The 17643-nt window shown below is 43.9% G+C and overlaps 1 protein-coding gene across 1 annotated transcript; it reads right to left on the bottom strand.

Annotated features, from left to right (window-relative positions):
* Nucleotides 1-1017: 1017 nt before the first annotated feature.
* Nucleotides 1018-17643, bottom strand: FSD2 (fibronectin type III and SPRY domain containing 2). Its single transcript, XM_010221882.2, has 12 exons — nucleotides 16824-17643; nucleotides 16643-16738; nucleotides 15393-15626; nucleotides 14080-14102; nucleotides 13026-13147; nucleotides 12557-12715; nucleotides 11322-11456; nucleotides 10400-10553; nucleotides 9035-9168; nucleotides 6915-7047; nucleotides 3821-3997; nucleotides 1018-1271 (listed from the first exon to the last, which is right to left on the bottom strand). Exons 1-12 carry the CDS (start codon nucleotides 17559-17561, stop codon nucleotides 1019-1021), a joined length of 2358 nt encoding a protein of 785 aa, XP_010220184.2. The 5' UTR covers nucleotides 17562-17643; the 3' UTR covers nucleotide 1018.

The raw sequence follows: 17643 nt of genomic DNA, 5'->3' as shown, positions 1-17643 counted from the left end.
TTGACAGGCAGTGCTTTTGCATTTGTCTGATACCCAGAAATTAAGTCTGAACAAGGACATTTCAGAAGAGTGCTTGGCCAGAATATTTCCAGCACACGTTGGAGACCTTCAGCTGCAAGGATGAACCATTATAGGTGAGGATTCCCCAGTGTTGAGGAGAAGAACATGCTTGTAAACTGTGTGTGAGCTGTGGGTGCTGAGGATATATCCAGGTAGATGTAAGTGGTTGAGGAGAACAAGTTAAATATGAAGCTTGAGATTTCTGTATGTGGGCAGCCAAGCACTGGAAAAGGCCTTGGTCCACTGGATTTTTTTTTTTAATAATTTCCTTTGATGGATGAATGAATGAAAAGCATGGGCATTTTGTAAAAATGTCTTTTAATATTTAAGAATGTAGTGAATATTAAAGAGCCTCACTGCATGGCGCAAACCAACAGTTTCGCACACAGGGGAGCCATCCTTGATTATCTTGTGTCACAGGCTTCATGTAGCGACAAGAATACTTGATTGTGAGTTCAGCTTCATGGCTGGAGTGTTTTCAGTTCTGTCTAACAGCTGTACAGTGATTATGCCTTTTGCTATTTTTGTTTTCCTTCAACTTTTTATCTCTTCATCAGACACAAGAGTGGAGTTAATGCTTGCTTAGGAGCAAGGGAATTCCATAGGCATAAAATGGTTACTGGGCGAAGCAGTGATCCAGCTGCCACTGTTGCTTGGTGGCAGTATCACCTCTGAGAGGGATGGAATCCATTCCTAACTAGAGAATTCTGAGAAGAGGCCCAGGATGTTGATGGGTGTTGTGTGTAATGCTTTTCTGCTAAGGTCCTGTCTAAGAGGAGACAAACTAAGGGTGTAAGAGCTCATGTTTGGCAGCTTTTTTTTTTTTTTTGGAGCAGGGAAGTTTCACTGCCTTCCATGAGGAGAAAAAAAAGCTGGTATATAGAGTATGATGGAGCAGTTTATGGTGAGAGAATGCTTTTCTCAAAGTACAGAGATGTGGCAATTGCAGAACACAAGGTTATGGGAAGGCAATGCCCAGAGGCACAGCAATGCGATTATGAATCCGTAAGATACCAGGCGTTTCCAAAGCAAAGCAGGGGTGGACAAAATGCTGAAAGTAGGAATTGAATGTGTAAAGGTGCTGGGCAATATCCGCATTGAAAAAGGACAATTTGCAGTTCTCATAGTCTAGCAGAATGCCAATCCGTCTGGGGGGAATAGTAATTCTGATGTCTGGCGTCATCCCGTTGTGCAGGAATTCGTACTTGTGCCTGCAGGTGAGAAACACAGACACATCTAACTGAGGGCACACTGATTGCCCTCAAGGGAAGCATTTTGTGGATGCAGCTGCCTTCTAGGGTACATTTCATGCTTCACACGTGCAGGGTGGAAAACACAATCCCATCTCTGCTGTGTGAGTGATGTGTACAGCCTGAGTCCCAGCTGCTCTGTTGAGTGATGGCTGTGCTTGCCCAGCCGTGGTCTGTTCTATCCCACACGGTGTTACTCTGCCATGCGCAGACTTACCTGCCTAGCCCATGTAACAGGCATTTCATTTCACATCCCAGACTGGGTTAAGATTAAAGCAAGACATGGGACTCTCCAACTTTTCCCTCCTAGCAAACAGGCAGTGTGGAGGGTACTGGTCAATCAGAAGGTGCACCCGTGTTGCTGTGTTTTGTCTCAAGTTGTCCCTCCATGGAGAGATGTGCTCTGTGTTAGGCCAGTTAAACTTGCTCAGGAGGAGCACGATCATCTTGGCCCTGCAGCTAGGTAGCCGTAGGCACTGGCAAGGGGAGAGGTGACTCATCCTGTCTTTCCAGGCCCACTTATTCCCCCGGGCCAGTGGTACTAAGCCCTCTTCCACGCCAAAGGGATGGGAACAACTGCTCCCACCCACTGAGAGAGCAGCAGTGAGGGAGTGTAATCCCCTGGGCAGAGGTTGCCTGAGTCAGAGAGTCAGGTGTCATTTAGACTATTTGGCTTACTTTTTTAAAAACTCTATTCTCTAAATGGTAATTCTGGATTCTTTTCCTACAGAACCTCCCCACTCAGGCTAGTGCTGGTAAGGAGGGTCCAGTCTGCCCTGAGTGTACATATTCATTTACTAGAGGGTGGCCTCTCCTTTGTGGCTCTTGGGCGGTAGATCAGGGTTGGGCAGGAAGGTGCCTTGTATGTAGCCCTGGTGAAACAACAACTTCCTCATGAGAATAGACTTTCTCCCCCAGGTAGTCTCTGTTCAAGTATTGTTGAGGTTCTTTACCAGTTACTTAAACAGCTCTCCCTATTGTGACACATCAAAAAATAAAATAAAAAAGGGGGGGACTCTTAAATGCCTTTCTGAGTAGAAGTGAGAAATTTTTACTTAGCTGCAGTGAGTTATTTGGCATTTCACGAGGGCCAGCTTCTTCCCTAAACACCTTCTCCTCCCACCCTGCTCAAACCTGAGAAAATTTCCCTGTAGAAATGGGTATGGCAGTGACTCAAACCAAGCAATGGCCCAGCTCTGTTTTCTGTCCCCTGCTGTCCATGCTCATTGCTCCAGAAGAATGAGAACAAACCTCAATGCACCTCTTAGCTCAATGTAGCAAGAAATCAAATTAGCCTTCCTGCAGTGTAAGGAAGAGTCATTAACTTTAGCGGGTTTAGTCTCCCTCATTAAGCAGCATTTCTTGCTGTGTGGGAGGTGAACGGCAGCGCTGACTCTGGGTGTGCAGCAGGCCAAGTGTTGCAGTTAAAACCTCTGAGCACCAGCAGGCAGAGGACAGACATCTCTGGCACTGTGCTGTGCTGCTCTTACCATCTGCTGATAGTGTGTGTCCTCTGTCCACGCTCCAGGTGATACCTGGGCTCCCTGCTCAAGGGAACCCATAGGCGCACAGGCAGCCCTTGCAGGCTGCGTGGGGAGCTGTTCAGAGAAGCAGTAGGAGGTAGCTAGGAATGCCATCAAATGGCTCTTTGACCAAGCTCCTTGTGGGATCTAGAGTGCCAGCTTCAATTCTGAGCAGAGCCACCAGGCTCTTGCACATGACTAGTGATGAGAGCACTTCCAGCAGTGAGGATGCAGGTCTAGCTAATAATACACAAGGGAGTCAGAATCTCTAGTCTGATAATAATCAGGACACTCCTATTCCATATATGTTTGGATGTAATTGGACTCTTAGTTAAACTGCCCATTGAAACGCCATTTCTAGTTTTTGGTAGAGCTTGATTAATCTCACCCTAAGGTAGGTGGCAAAAGAAAGGACATAGGAATCCCACTGTGGGTATGTGACTGGCTTTGTTTCCTTGGTGCTTACAAAACGTCAAAGGAGATAAAACTACCAGAGCTTTTGGTGTCTTTTTGGTGTCAGTAGATTCAACTGAGGCCTCCGACATTTCTGCATGTGAGTATGACCGATAGGTCCTTAGGAAGAAGAGAGGTGAAAAGCAGTTGGTTACAACTGAGTTTAACCATACACTGGTATGGTTTCTAGGCTGCATGGCTCTATAACTGGCTGGTTTCCCACTAGTGATTCAGTGACCTAGAACAAGGTCCTTTCAGCTAATTTTGTAATGTAGATTTCACTCTTGGGATTGTCTGTTTCATTGTAAGGATGGAATTTAATGGTAAGATTTGCTTAAAGATTCTAGTATCCTTTCAAAAAACAGTTTAAAGTGCCAAAGACCAAATGTCAGAGGCCTCTGGTTAAGCACTTGGTTTGAGTTTTGGTATAAAATCTGTGGCAGTCCTGTGCACCTAGGAGCTCTCTGCTGCTCTGCCTGCAGCTGTATCTGTAGGACATGTCTGTAGGGGACATGTAGCCTCCATGGCCCTTACCTTGACGGTGTGATGATATGCCTCATGCACCAGGATGAGTTGTTTGCTCCCAAGTAACCATGTCTTGGAGTGTTTTCAAAAGCCACACCAACTCTGTATTCTGTATCTTCCTCAACTTCCACCTCCCAGTAATGCTTTCCTGGAAATGGGATCAGGCTGCCCAGGATCCCAATACATCTGTGGGAGACAGAGAGGACTCTGCTTTGACAGGGATCTTTGGCATTGCTATTTAAAATCCTTAGGTATATCATGTGCTTGAACATTACATATCATTAATTGAATCACTTTTGTTGTCTTCCTAGCAGCACAGGGTAGATTTTTGACCACAGTGAAGTCCATGTGCAGAAGGCCTGACCTACCCTGTTTTTGTCTTTGTGTAGCTTTGAATAAAGACTTCCCTGAACACTTTCAGGAACAGGAGGAATAGCAGGCTTCACTCTCTGGAGAAATTAGTTCTTGTTAGAAAATAGAGTGCTGCAGTGAGCCCCAGTGCCTACAGGATTTGTATTTTCTTCCCAAGTAACCCCGGGTTTTGCATGTCACCCACCAGCAGGAATGCAGCTCTGTAATGACATGAAACTCCTAGGGCAGATGGGAGGGGAAGACCTGTCTGTGCAGTATTTAGGTGGACTAGCAAGAACTGACCACTGTAACAGAGCCTAGAATACACCTAGGTACTCAGGCTGTGAAAAGTTTAACATGAACCTTTTTGAAATGAGGCTCAGAGGAGCCACGTAGAACATGGTTTGTGAAAAGGTGTGAAGGAAAGACAGGCAAAGGCCAGTTCTCCCCCAAGGGAGAACCTTCAGCTTGACTTACAGGCCCTGTCTTGGAGCCAAAGGAGTTTGGGACTTTGAAGATGCACGTTTGAAAGCTGGGCAAAATAATCTATGCCAAATGCTTCTGAAACACCTTAATTTAATGAGGAATCACGAGTCCTGAAAGACTGCAGGTTGCATCAGGAAAAGAACACTGTGTACCAAATGCTGCATCACAAGGTAGGTTTTAAAACACAGGTTGTTCTTTAAACACAGAGTCACAGTCTGTGTTTCTCTGGTAAGTGTCTAAGGATGTAAATTACAGAGGCAAACAGCATTTCTGGCAGTCACTCTGAGCCCCTCTACCTGAGAAAAAGCTGCACTCCAGCATGCTGCGAGCCTGGTAAGGTGGGAAGGCACAGCAGGACGGGGCTGAGCGTTGCACCGTGTCAGCAGCAGTCACTTAAAGCAAGCATAGAGTTCATTAGAAATACACGCAGATGCCTTGGGAACAGGATAAAAACTGCTGAAATTGGGACTCAGAAGCTGTGCTGGTGAAGTTTGAAGAGGAAAAGGAACAGTGCAAAACTGGATGGGCAGACTGTGAACAAAGCAACGAGAGCTGCAAAAGCACCAAGGTAAACCTGAGTCAGACTGTAAGGGCTGCTGTGGTTAGGAAACACATCAGCCCTTTGGAGATCACAACTTCAGAAAGAAGAGTTCACAATGTAATTTCCTCATTGTGTGTATTAGTCATTTTGGCTTGGGAACTTACATTTTTTACAGTATTTTGGCATGAAAGAAGCTTTGGAGAGTTTACGGTGGTATCAAAAACAGCCTCAGAGTTCAGAATTAGTGCCAGCTCTGGCTGTTTTTGTGCAACATAAAAGCACCCCGTGGAAGGTGGATGAAATCCCATTTAGGCTCATCGTGATGGCTTTAATGAAGAGAGTCTTCTATGTCCTGGCTCTTTTCCACCAACTCCTCCTAGTAACATTGCATGGCAAAAGCAGCCTTGCAATAAGGGGGCTAAATTGTGGGTTTGTGTTTATCTGTGTCTACAAATGCCTGTCCTTGTATGCTATTTCCTTGGTGTTTGCTAGAAACTGATATATTGCAGCAAGCTGAGGTTGTCACTTCAGTGGTAAAGGGCCTAATTTTGTTTTGAAAGCAAAATTTGTAGGCCAAAATGGTATAAGCAGACCAACTCAGCTAGATTTTTCAGCCAGTAGGTGCTCATACCACTCTCCTTTCCTTAGCATTTGCTTTGGCACTTAAATACCTGTTCCCATTTAGTCCAAGGTGCTTAACATGTGTGAGTAGGTTTGCATAGAATTGTGGCTGGCTGGCTGTGTCTGAAATCCCTTTTGCTAACTTGCATTAACTTCTAAGTGAAGGTTAAATTCCAAAGTAGCCGCTAGAGAGAGGATTCCGCTCACAAAATCAATGAAAGCTGCTAAAAAGCTCCACTGGGCACTTCTGGGTGTCTATTAATAAATAAATAAATAAATAAAATACATGCTCTAAACTACAAAAGCCCCTTTTGTAGGTGAGGCTCAGATGCCCAAAGCACCAATAGATTTTTTTGCCCCTTCCCCCTGTAGTTTTAGCTGTACTGAACAAGATTTTACATAAGATGAGTGGTGGGTGGTTCCTACTAAATAGAGCTATCTAAAATCAACCCTCAGATTGCCATACAGATAGTGAGATCTGGGAAGGACAGGCAGAGCTTGGGAACATTACTTAGGAGGCTGCATTGCTTTGGCAATGTGGCAGCTTGTAGAGGATGTGGCAGGGGAGAGGGAGCATCAGCCAGCAGGGAGAAAGAGCTTCTTAAGCCTGGGAAGTGTGCAAGTGCTGGATTGCTGTAATTAAAAGAAAACCTAATAGCTATGCCATTAAAAAATACTGCTCTACTGAGAGTTTATGGGTTTTGATCTTCTTTTTTTTCCTTCAACCTTAGCTAGAGTTCTTTAGGCATTGTAAAGAATTAAATGGAAAGAGTTTCATAAATGGCTAAAGTTGGTGCAAAAATCTCATGCAAAGGGAACTGGTGTTGGTTATGGGAATTTGCCACCTTTGAAATTCTCTGAAAGGTGCAGCACGCCACAGAAAGTATAGTAATAGGATTGGGAATCAGTAAAAGAAGGAGCAGGGGGAGAGGAAAAATAAGGGGGAAAAAAGGAGGAGGTTAGTGTTAATTAGTGCCCAGACTGAACATGAGAAAAGCTGCCATACCACTAAATCTTTGTAGCGGGATTTAAATTCAAGGTGTGTGGTGGGAGAAGCAGCCATGAATCACATGCGTTAGTTGCAACCCAAATTCTTATGCTTACCTTGTAAAGCTGTTATCGTAGACAGGCAAATCACAATCTGGGTTTTCCAGTTCATCGCATGCAATTGTAAATCCATCATCTAGAATGGCTAGTAACGGATGGGCTGTGTCCTCGTTAAGACAGAAGTAGGTACCTGCAAGAGAGCAGAATGCTGTAGCTCCAGCAGCTCCTTTTGGCAAGAAGGTTTTCAGCACAGGTGTGGAGAAATGCTCTTTGGATCCATAAGAAGTTTAACCAGCATTATGGAAGGGATCTGGCTGACTGAATGGCCAAGTCAGTTCACTTTGGAGCTTATAAAGAGTTTTTATAGAGAACTTACAGCTTAATAATGTTTAGATGCAAGTGGAAAAAAGCAAAAATTAGGCCTTAACCTGTTTTTGAACCCAACCAAGGCTTAAAGCTGCGGGCATTGCCCAGGAAGCAGCTGTTCGAAGACGATGCCCTCTCTCTCCTGCCAATGCGAGGGGCCAGTTCCAGGTCATCTTTCTCAGAGGTGAAATATATTTTTAAGTACTGAAAAAAGAATCAGGATTTAAAAGCCTCTCTGTGGCCCCACTCTTCCCTATAAATGCTGGGTACAGTTTGAAGAGATGGGATCACTGCAAAGGTGCCCCACTTAGCACCCCAGTGTAGCGGCTCATTCAGTTTAGTCTCCCCTACCTGTTATCTGCAGTTGACCTAGCCTGTTTGTGATTGGGCTTCACCAAGAGCGGTGCTGGGGTCCCTGTGGGAATTGCCTCATCCTGAGGGTGACTCCAGCAGAGAGCCCAGTCAATGAGGCCAGCCCAAGATGAAAGTATTTCTGCTTTCCTCCCCCGGGAGCCATCACAGCGCAGGTCTGACACGCTGCGCTCGGGTGAGCGGCAGCCCACATCACAGCTGCTGTTTGTAGCTCGTGTTGTGTGTCAGCTCCACTAAGTAGGAACCAAAGGTTATTCCTAGCATTGCAGGTGAGCGCTTGCAGTTGAGAGAATGATTTGCATCAGCTATTTGCATAATGTAGGCTCTGGGAAGATAAATATCTCCATGCTAATCCCCAAAGAAATCATTATAATCAAAATGTGAGTTACTTCAGTGAAAATACAATACAAACAATGACAGCAATTATAGACATGCGCTGCTGAAAACAAATACATGCTGGGCAAGCAGAAATGGTAATTTCAAAATACTGAGTTTGACTGAAGTAGGTGAAATACACACAAATGATGGTAACACACTGACAGCCTCCTCCAGGGATTTAAGAATGGTCTTTTTCTTTCTCAGGTGTTCCTGGTGTGAGGCAGACAGAGTTTTCTTACCGAAATATGGCCAATGCTGTGTTAAAGCCCTTTCCTAGATTAACGTCTTGCATGGATATGTGGTCAGCTTGATGATGGTGTCCCTGCTTGAGCAGGAAAATTGGACTAGATGATCTCTAGAGGTCTCTTCCAACCTCATCCATTCTGTGATTAAGTACAGTTTGTAAATCTCACAGAAAGAGAGTGCAGATGAGGCACAGATACAATGCTGTGACACATGTGCACGCACGTGTGAGGGATGTGGGAGGCCCAAGACACCCCAGTGAAGCTCTACAACCATTCTAGCCATACTGCAAATGAAAACAGGTGTTGACCTATGAGACATTAAAATGAGCTGTGACTAGAGGCTGGAAGCAGAAAGGGTTTCAGCTTTGGTTTTGGGCAGAATATTAACCCTTGCCTGTTGTGACACTATGTCAGCTACCAACTGCAGAATCTCCAGCTCAAGGCAGAACTGGTTTTTTTTGTTTTTTTTTTTTTTTTTCATTAGCTAGCCCAGACTGTGGAAACCAGACTACAGAATTTTCCTCAGCCAAGCTGGAGATATTTTAACATGTGCATAGGAAGGCTTTTCATATCCGAACGACTGTGGGAAGTGTCAATGACTGGCTCAGCCATGCTTGCCAGTAGGAGCAGTATTAAAAGGTGATCTCTGGAGTTAACCCAAGCCACATTTCAACTTTCTTCACTGGTGTGTTACTATTTGGTTAGCTGGCAATGGCAGCGGGCACTGTGCTATCATCAAGTCTTTTGGCACTGTTCAGAGGAGTATCTAATAATAATAGATGCCACATCAGGCCGTTGATCAGAGGTGCACAGTACCTGTGGTGTGTATCAGTACAGGTTCACTTCTTTCACTGGAACCACCCAGGTTTAGAGCTCTAACAGAGATGCGATAGCCTTGTGTTGGCTGGAGGTGAATTAGAGCTTCACAGTTAGGGATCCCAATAATAGATCTGCAGAAAATAAATACATTGAAAATTGTTGCATAGAGAATAAAGGTAAGGCTTAAGATTGTTTTTCTGAACAACAAAAAGGAAATTAAATTATATGATCAGCTTCTATTTAACCCTTCAATAATGCTGTGCCATTTCCAGTTGTCAAAAGCAGGGGTGAGAGACAGTCTGTGATTATGGGTTTTTTTTTCACTTTTTTTTTTCTTACTTCTGCCTTTCCCCCAATGTCCTGTATATGCATTTTCCATTAAAGGTGAATTCCTACAAATATAAAATATTTGCCTTCCTGTAAGTGCTCACCTCAAATTCCTAATAGGAGTTACTCTACAGGGGAAAAAAATCTATTATCTGACCACTCACAAGTAGGCGACACAGCTTGAATATTTACATTTCGAGCTTAATATAGAAAGTTATTTCTACAGCTGTAAAATGCAGAAGAAATGTCCTCAATACATTTCCAGCAAAGAGTAAAAGTAGGGAAAAAAATCACAGGCTCTTCACATATAGCCTTCAAACACAGAGATCTAATTCTTTTAAATAATTTGTTTTGAAATATTTGTACAATCATCACTTACAATTGCATCAGATGATTTCAAACTGGATTTAAACTTCCTGTCTCCTCAAATCTAATGAATGAACTTGCAAATCCAGGTGGCTATTCAGGGAGGGAATAACAGGGTCACTGTAATAGAACTAGACTTCGGTGATTAGATTTCACATACTTCCCCATTTTGGCTGGGTTAGGTCATAGTGAAAAGAGGAAAAATAGATTCATATTCCTCATCATACCTTGGGACATCGAAATGCAATACTAAATTTAGCTGCTTTCTCCTTGTGGCAGCATTCTGGGACCTCTACAGCTAAGTACTTTTGGCCTGACTTTAGCCCAATAAATTTTTTAGGCGTCAAAAGCTCAAATATATATATGCCTGATCCTGCTATAGTTCATGTCCAGGGTGGATTTTAATGACAGCTGATAATTTCTACTTCCTCACCCAGCAAATCACATCATAGGCTACTAAAATACTCTGTTACACACTTTTTTTTTTCACACACCCAATATGGTCCTCAGGGATTGTTCTGCATATCCTTAGACTTGTATTTTTCTGAATACATTATCTTGGGTTTTTGACCAAAGAATCATGGATCCTTTCTTAGTGCTAGCTGGTGCCATATGACATGAAATGGTTTCATCTCCACGAAACAGGGACTTGGTGGGATGGTGACTCACTCAGTGATAATATCTCCATTTTCTTCATCTGTCAGCTTGGACAATTCGACTGTGTAGGAATCAACAGGATTAATGTCTCTAGATTCCCAGCACACGAGCGCTGCATTTTCACAGCTTCGTATCTTTTTAGTCTTAATGGTAGGTGGCGAAGGAGCTAAAAAAATAGGTAAAAGCAGTTTTAAGTAGTCATTTGGCAAAGTTTGCAAAAACATGCTCTGAAAGTTTAAAAAAAAAAGTCAGGGGGAAAAGGTGTTTGTTTAAAATTACATGGTTAAAGAAATCTATTTTCCCCAGTGGACAATAAACAGCAAGTAGGCTGATAATAGTTCAAATCATTCAAAAAAAAAATCAGAAAACATAGATAAAGACAGTTCCCCAAACCCTTTTCATTCTGTCATTGTTTTTATGTATCCTATTGAGGTGCATCCCTTCTGTGCGCCAAGATGTCGAAGATCTCTGAAATGAGAGTTTGAAGGGCTCACTCTGTGCACTTTGATATCAGGATTTTGCAAAAGAGAACCAGGGTCTGTGTTCAATCTTGTTGCAGTTCAGCTATCAGGAATAATTCCCTAAATCAAGCCCCGCTAAACAAAATGTGCTTCACTGAACTGCAGAACCAAAGGGCAGCACAGGAGGTGAACCCACAAAATGCCCACAGGCCAATAAAGGGAGGGCAACATGGGCTGGCATCGAGGCCCGGGAGACGTGAGCCCTGCCCTCAGCATTCTTATATGCTTATCCTTAAACAAGTTGTTTTGTTTCTGTGCTTCTTTTTTCTCAACTCTAAAACAGGGATAATGAGAAATTTCGCTGTAGTTAGTAGAAAGGGAAAAAGCACCCAGAAAGTATTGGCATAATATTCAGAGACTGTAATGAATTTTCCTGTGAAGGTCATGTACTTGTGTTAACAAAATATGTTTACCTGTTACATAAACTGCTCTTTCACTTGGTGGACTGATGCCAGAGGCATTTAAAGCACTGACCCAAAATTCATATTGTGTATTCGGCAACAGATTAGTAATGGTGCAATATGTTTCTTTGACTTTCAGCATGTGCTCTGAAATGAAGACAACAAAGCATTTAGAGTGTATTTATACAGTTACCCACCCACGGCCTCCTCAGATAATGGGACTGAAGCTCGCTGTTTTGTGTGCTGAGTACAGGCGAGTTCCTTGCTGTCCCTGCCCTTCGATTAGCTGTCAGGTTGCTCCACCATGCCTTCCTCTAAGGAGGCATAAATCAAAGACGGCATCAGCTTCTGTAGGAGCAACATCACTCAAAAAAAAAAAAAAAAAAAGAAATATCACCCACCTGTCACTGAGGGTTTTTTTTTTTTAATCTTTTTCTTTCTCTGAATAGACCTTGCATGTTCATTTCTCATTCTTTGTTTTATAAAGTTTGGACAGGTTCTGCTTTTCTTTGCCATTTGATACCCTACAGGCTTCCACGTCTGCTGGAAAAGTGACTATGTGCTTTCAATGAAAGAGTCTGCACCAGTATTATCAGCAAATGCAGTTCTATTACCAGGCTGGGACATTTTGAGATGATTGTGTAGTTCTTTTTCTTGTGCGTATGTGGTGGGAAGTTTCAGCCTATTATTAGCACTGAGATAAGCTGTAACATGTCTGTGGGGGGGTTAAGTGGGCATGCCCGGAATATGGTGATTTGTTCTCTAAAAATACTGTGGCTTGCAGCAGATGCAGAACATCTGTGTCTAACACAGTGTCCATGCCCCAGAAAACCAAAAGCTGCTCTTGAGCACTGGCTCTATGCATTCCCCCTTCCAACTCCTCCTATCCCAGCTGCTCCTTTGTCCTGTCTCTGGCAGCACAGAAGACCTAGCAGTAATAAAGCCAGGAGCAGGAGCTTTTGTGGCAGGTGTGACAGTTCTGGTGGCAAGGAAGGTAGTTACAGAAGGTGCACGGGCTGCCATACCAAAGGCCAGAGTAACTTCAAAGAGTTTGATTTCACTCGACTTCGCTTGTGCCATACATTTGGGTGACGAGGGAAAAGTTTGTTCCTTTTTGCCAGACTATCACGCCTCAGCTACTATGTTTACCAAAAGCAGTGTGACAGCCAAAGTGGAGAACAGTGTTGGGAACCGGCTGTTTTTGTCACTGGGAGTCAAACTGTCCTCTTGGGGTCAGGCCTCCTTACCTGCTTGCTCCTCCTCACTGCATCTCTCGTTGCTCACTGGTTTATAGCACAGCTGGTAGCACTCAACAGTGTCATCCGAAAAGAGGCCCCAGCAAACTCTCAGTGAGGTGCCAGTCGCTGCATTGGGAGCTTGGGGATTGATCACGGGGGCACAAGGAGCTGTGGACGGAAAACAGGTCAGTTCAGGGTGAATCTTTGTGAGTCTTCTAAGAAATCATCCAGAAAAAAAAAGTCAAGACCAAATTGACAATTACAGGAATTTTATATTGAAAACAAATGGGGGAAAAAATGAAATAGCTTCCAGTGTCTCCCTATATATTGGAGAACAAAAGAAATCTAGAAGGAAAACTAGGGAGAAGCTAATTCTGCCTTTGCAGTTCACCTTTAAGTAAAGACATGGATATCGGTTTAATATACAACCTAATTAAATGTAAATATGCCTGAAATAATAATTAGATTGGAAGAGTACCTGGAATAGTATTAAGAGAGTTCATTCGTTGTTCAACTTCAGAGAAATCTATGACTCTCTCTTCAAAGTCTGGCAGCACTGAAAGCTCTAAATCCACTTCTTTCTTTAAGAATTCTTCCAGTCTATAATTGTAAGGAAAATAATGCCTAATTGAAAGCACCATACCATTGGAGACACATTTCTGTGATACCCATGTTAGGAACATGCAAAGAACAGCAAACTGTAATAGTTATTTCCTTAAAGCAGTGTTTCCGCAGCTGTATAGAGCTCGGCCTCCCCATGCCCTTTGCTTGGAGGTACACAGCCACCAGCTCAGTGCTCCAAGCTGCCGAACTGGAGCTGAGCTGGATCCCGGTGGGAACAGCAGCGCACGTGGCGGCGGCACCCGGCGCTCCGCTGAGCGGGCAAGGGAGATTCCCCGGCACCTCTCTACAAGAAGCCAGTTGTTAGCTTGTTAGTTGGAACTGGTGACTACTACTCTTTCAAGGCTTCAAGGTTTTAGGTGTTGTGACATTTGAAACAGAGGCGAATCTCTTCTATGTATTTTCATAATGGATGATAGTGAATTAAGATGTATATTTTTTGCAATTTATTTAGTGTGCCTTAAAACCTCTTCCAATTGCTCTAAGATCTTTCACTGTTTTGAGAAACCTAACCTGACTTTCTAGCCCTCCATATTAAGGCATAAATAAGTTTATTACTAAAAAATCTATTTAAGGAGATTAGTTTTAGAAAGATTTGTATCCAGAACATTTCTTTTAAGATCTTTGGCAATCCTGTTTCTCTGAAATTAAGGTGAAAATAGTGATTTATTCATGCTCTGACTCTCCTTTTTGGCTTTTTGAAATTCCTCAGAACTAGTTTTGAGTGTTAAACTTTTTAGAGCAACTTATCCTGCAGTAGTTTAAACCAGACAGGCTAAAGACTTGAATAGCTCTAGTAGCATCAGTCGCATTTATGAATCTGAATGAAATTTAGAACGTGCAAATGTCTCCAGTCATGGTGTCAGACAATGAGAAGAAATGCAATACAAAATCCCAGACTCTGATACTACCTGTCAACCATGGTTACTGCTGCCTGTAGGAGACAGAGAGAAAGTGTTAAAGATAGAAGAAAGGATCCATTTCTTGCATTAGTTCAGAGGCAGACTACAACTTACTGTTGACCAGTCTTATATGAACTTGTCTCAAATGCAGCCTTCAGAACCAGCTAATTGAATCTTGCTTGGCACAAAAAATAAAGTCCTGCCCAACTTCCCATTCAAATCAACGGCCCTTGTGTGGATGGGCAGCCAGGTAACATGCAATATCAGGCAGCAACTGCCCATCTAGACTCTAGCCTATTCCCCTCCTCAAGTGTGCAAACTACCAGCAGACCCTTCACAAATAGAAACCAACAATATTTGGGGAAAATAGCTTGGTGAGCAGATAGAGGGCATTTGTTCTGAGGACAGAGTTGCAGTTCCTGGAAAAACTAAGCAGTCAGCCTGAGAGCTCTTCATGATTAGACCTATTCACTTCTTGGTGTTATCTGGGCAGAGGAGCTTCAGACCCTTGAAAAGGCTGAAAGGATTCCTGATTCCCAGGGTGATATAAAATTGCTAAGGAGAAAATATAATTATTCCCAGGGATGCAGAAAAGGTCAACCCATGAAAAGAGCTCAACAGGCTGGACTGAAACAGCAATCTGATCCACTGCAGCAGATTGGAGGTATTAGAGAGGAGAGTTGTTCAGTTCAAAAATTACTTTAGCTGTGCTATAGAAATGCTTCCACCCACCCAAGTCAAAGGACAGCTCAGATGAGAATGATCGCTCATTAGCTGTGAAAATTCTGGTTATTTTTTTCCAATTATTTTTCTACCTGCCAAAGAAAGATTGCTTCTTGAGATCTCTTTGGCAGTGGGATTCATCCATCACTTTGCAGGAACTCTTTATGTGTTTAGTTTGGAGCCTCCTGTTTAGCTGAACTTTCCAACAAAATGAGCAAGAAAAAGAAACATTTCCCAAAGTAGTTGCATTGGCGTGCCCTGCTGTGAGCCCAGAATAGAGCAAGAGAGCTGAGCCTGAGTGAGGCAGCGAATGCTGTTAGATGCTTCCAGGGCTTCCTGAGGTAAGCTTTTTAGAGTAACATCTCTCTGAACTGCAAAAAGACCATAAATCATTGAGTTATACAAGAAATAACCTTCTGCTGCTGCCGCTCCACTCTGTTGCCCCACCAAGTCAGTGCCAGCATGCCAAGCCCCTGAAGCAGTGACAGCACCTTGGTCCCTGGCTCCTTGAATGCTCTGTGGTAATAAAGTCACTTGGGACCTCCCAGCTGGGACTACATGCAAGCAGCAGAGCTCATCTGCCAGGTTAAATTCTTTACCTTTATAAAATCAGCTTTGTCTTTTTCCAGGTATAGCTCCTGGGTTGCGTCTGTCAGCTCCTTGCAGGTGTCGAGTTGCTCCCCGCAGCTAACCAGCTGCCCATATAAAGCTTCCAGCTTCTTTCTCTTCTCTTCCCCCAGTGCTTCCACCTGCTCTTCATATTTCTGGGCGAGCACTTGCACTGCGTCGTTGTAATGCACCTCAAAGTTCCGCTCCTGCCGCCCAAAGTTCTCCTGCAAGGCATTTAGGGGGTTGATCCTTGCTGCCTAGGCCTGACCCACATCTCAGCAGAGAATTGGACCTGCCTAAAGTTCGCCTTGCCAGGGAGGCAATGCCAATCCATAGAAATTGTACATAGAAATTGTTTTTGACTAATTTGCATTTTTAGGGGTTTATTCAAATCCTTCACCCTCACTGAGGCAAGACAGAGTATTGAATTTGTTTCCAGATATAATAACAGCATCAGAAATTATAATAAAAATAATGATGCAGGGCAACTGCCTCCAACCTAAGCCCGGGGAGCACAACGAGGGATGCATTCTAGCCATAATCTCTCAAGTGTTTCCACCACAGCCAAGCACATCCTTCCACTAGAGAAACCATGGCAACCCAGTGGGGTCCATGGATTTGCTCTTGGGGAGCTGAGCAGCTAATGCCTATATCTTTACTCACTGTTGGAGAGACCATTAGGAGGGAAGATTTAAGGAGCAAGCAAGGCTTTATTGCCAGCAGCTGCCCCCTGCTCAGGCACCGATGCCCCTCTGCGCCACATGCAGCAGCAAAAAGACAGTAGGTGCCTTGAGTTCAGCTTCAATTCAACTTGCTGCCAGCTGGGCCCCTGCCCCTGGGGCCAAGCTGACATCAGCCGAGCGGGCGGGAGCACAACCCTTTCCACGCTGCGTCCTGTCCAACGTCCACTGCACCCTGTCCCAGGGCTGGGCTGTGCCTGGCACGCCTGCAAAACACACACAGAGGGTGCCCTGCACACAGGTGCACTGGGTCACAGGTCCTCAGCCGCTTAAATACTGTGTGGCATCATTTCAGTTCTGAATGCAGGTGTCTGTGCAAATGTTTAATTCCACTTAAATTCATTAGCATGAATTTTCCTGAGTACCTCAACCTAGACAAACCCTAAGATATAATTGGGCTTTATTATTTTAATTACCTTGTTAAGAACTGAAGATTGTGATTCTGCCACAACAGCTCTGAATGGAACATCACAGAGTTAGCCCATGAAGAAATGTCTTACCTCTACAGTGATGAAGATTTCTTCCAAGTGACTGGCAAAGTTTTCCGTCTGAGCAATCTGCTCTTCCAATTTGCACATGTTTTTATGAATCTCCTCCTACCAAACACACAGCATGGTTCTCAATATGAACATTGTCTTATGGGCACACAGAACAAGAGGGCCACGCTTGCATCGCTCTTACCTTCTCGCTTTCCACAGCCCTATCGAGCTGAACCACTTCATGATCCTTGTGCTGCCCAAACAGTTTGTCAAAAGCTCGGATTGGAATCTTGCAGGTGGAGCAAAAAACATCGGCTGCTTCCTCCTCCTCACTGACTGCCTGGCTGCTCCGCTCCTCCGACACGCCACAGCTGCTGAGCACCTCTCTGGACCACGCGTGGCACTGAGCCTCGTCCTCTGCTCCCCATTTATTCTGATCTTCATCTTGAGGAGCCTCACAAAGAAATCCTTGTTGTGTTATGCTCTGACTTTGAGCTGGAGAGATGCTTTTTGATGCATTATATAGAGAGCCTTGCGATCCTGCTCTGCCAGTGCGAGAGGGTGGCCGTTTGCCCTCCACTGTCCCCAGATGTCCTTCAAGGAGCTCAAGCTCTTTTTCTCTGTCCTCATCAAGTCCATACATCTTGGCCAGTTCCTCAACTTCCTTTCCCAAGTCATATCCAGCTTCTTGTGTGCTCTGTGTTTTTTTGCTACTCCGTGCAGATTCCTCTCTAAAATCCTTCTGAGATCCATCTCCTTGACCATGTGGCTTGTCAGGGAAGATATCAAACCTCTCACTTGATCCATAAAGATCCATGTTATAAAATACCAAGCCTTCAGTCTCACGCTCACTAGACTCTAGGACCAGTGAAGAAGCTGAACAACCAGGCAACTGATCCCTAGTTTCATACTCTTGTGTATTGCCAGATCTGGATGACATGGGTATCCTCAATGAAGCTTTTGAGATGATGCTCTCAATCCTGTAAAAGAAAGATCTTTAACTACATTCTTAAATAGCAACC

Source organism: Tinamus guttatus, unplaced genomic scaffold (assembly GCF_059628265.1).
Source record: "Tinamus guttatus ecotype Peru unplaced genomic scaffold, ASM5962826v1 Tinamus_guttatus_pri_ptg000004l, whole genome shotgun sequence".
Lineage (NCBI taxonomy): Eukaryota > Metazoa > Chordata > Aves > Tinamiformes > Tinamidae > Tinamus > Tinamus guttatus.
This window is presented reverse-complemented; position numbering and strand designations above follow the sequence as displayed.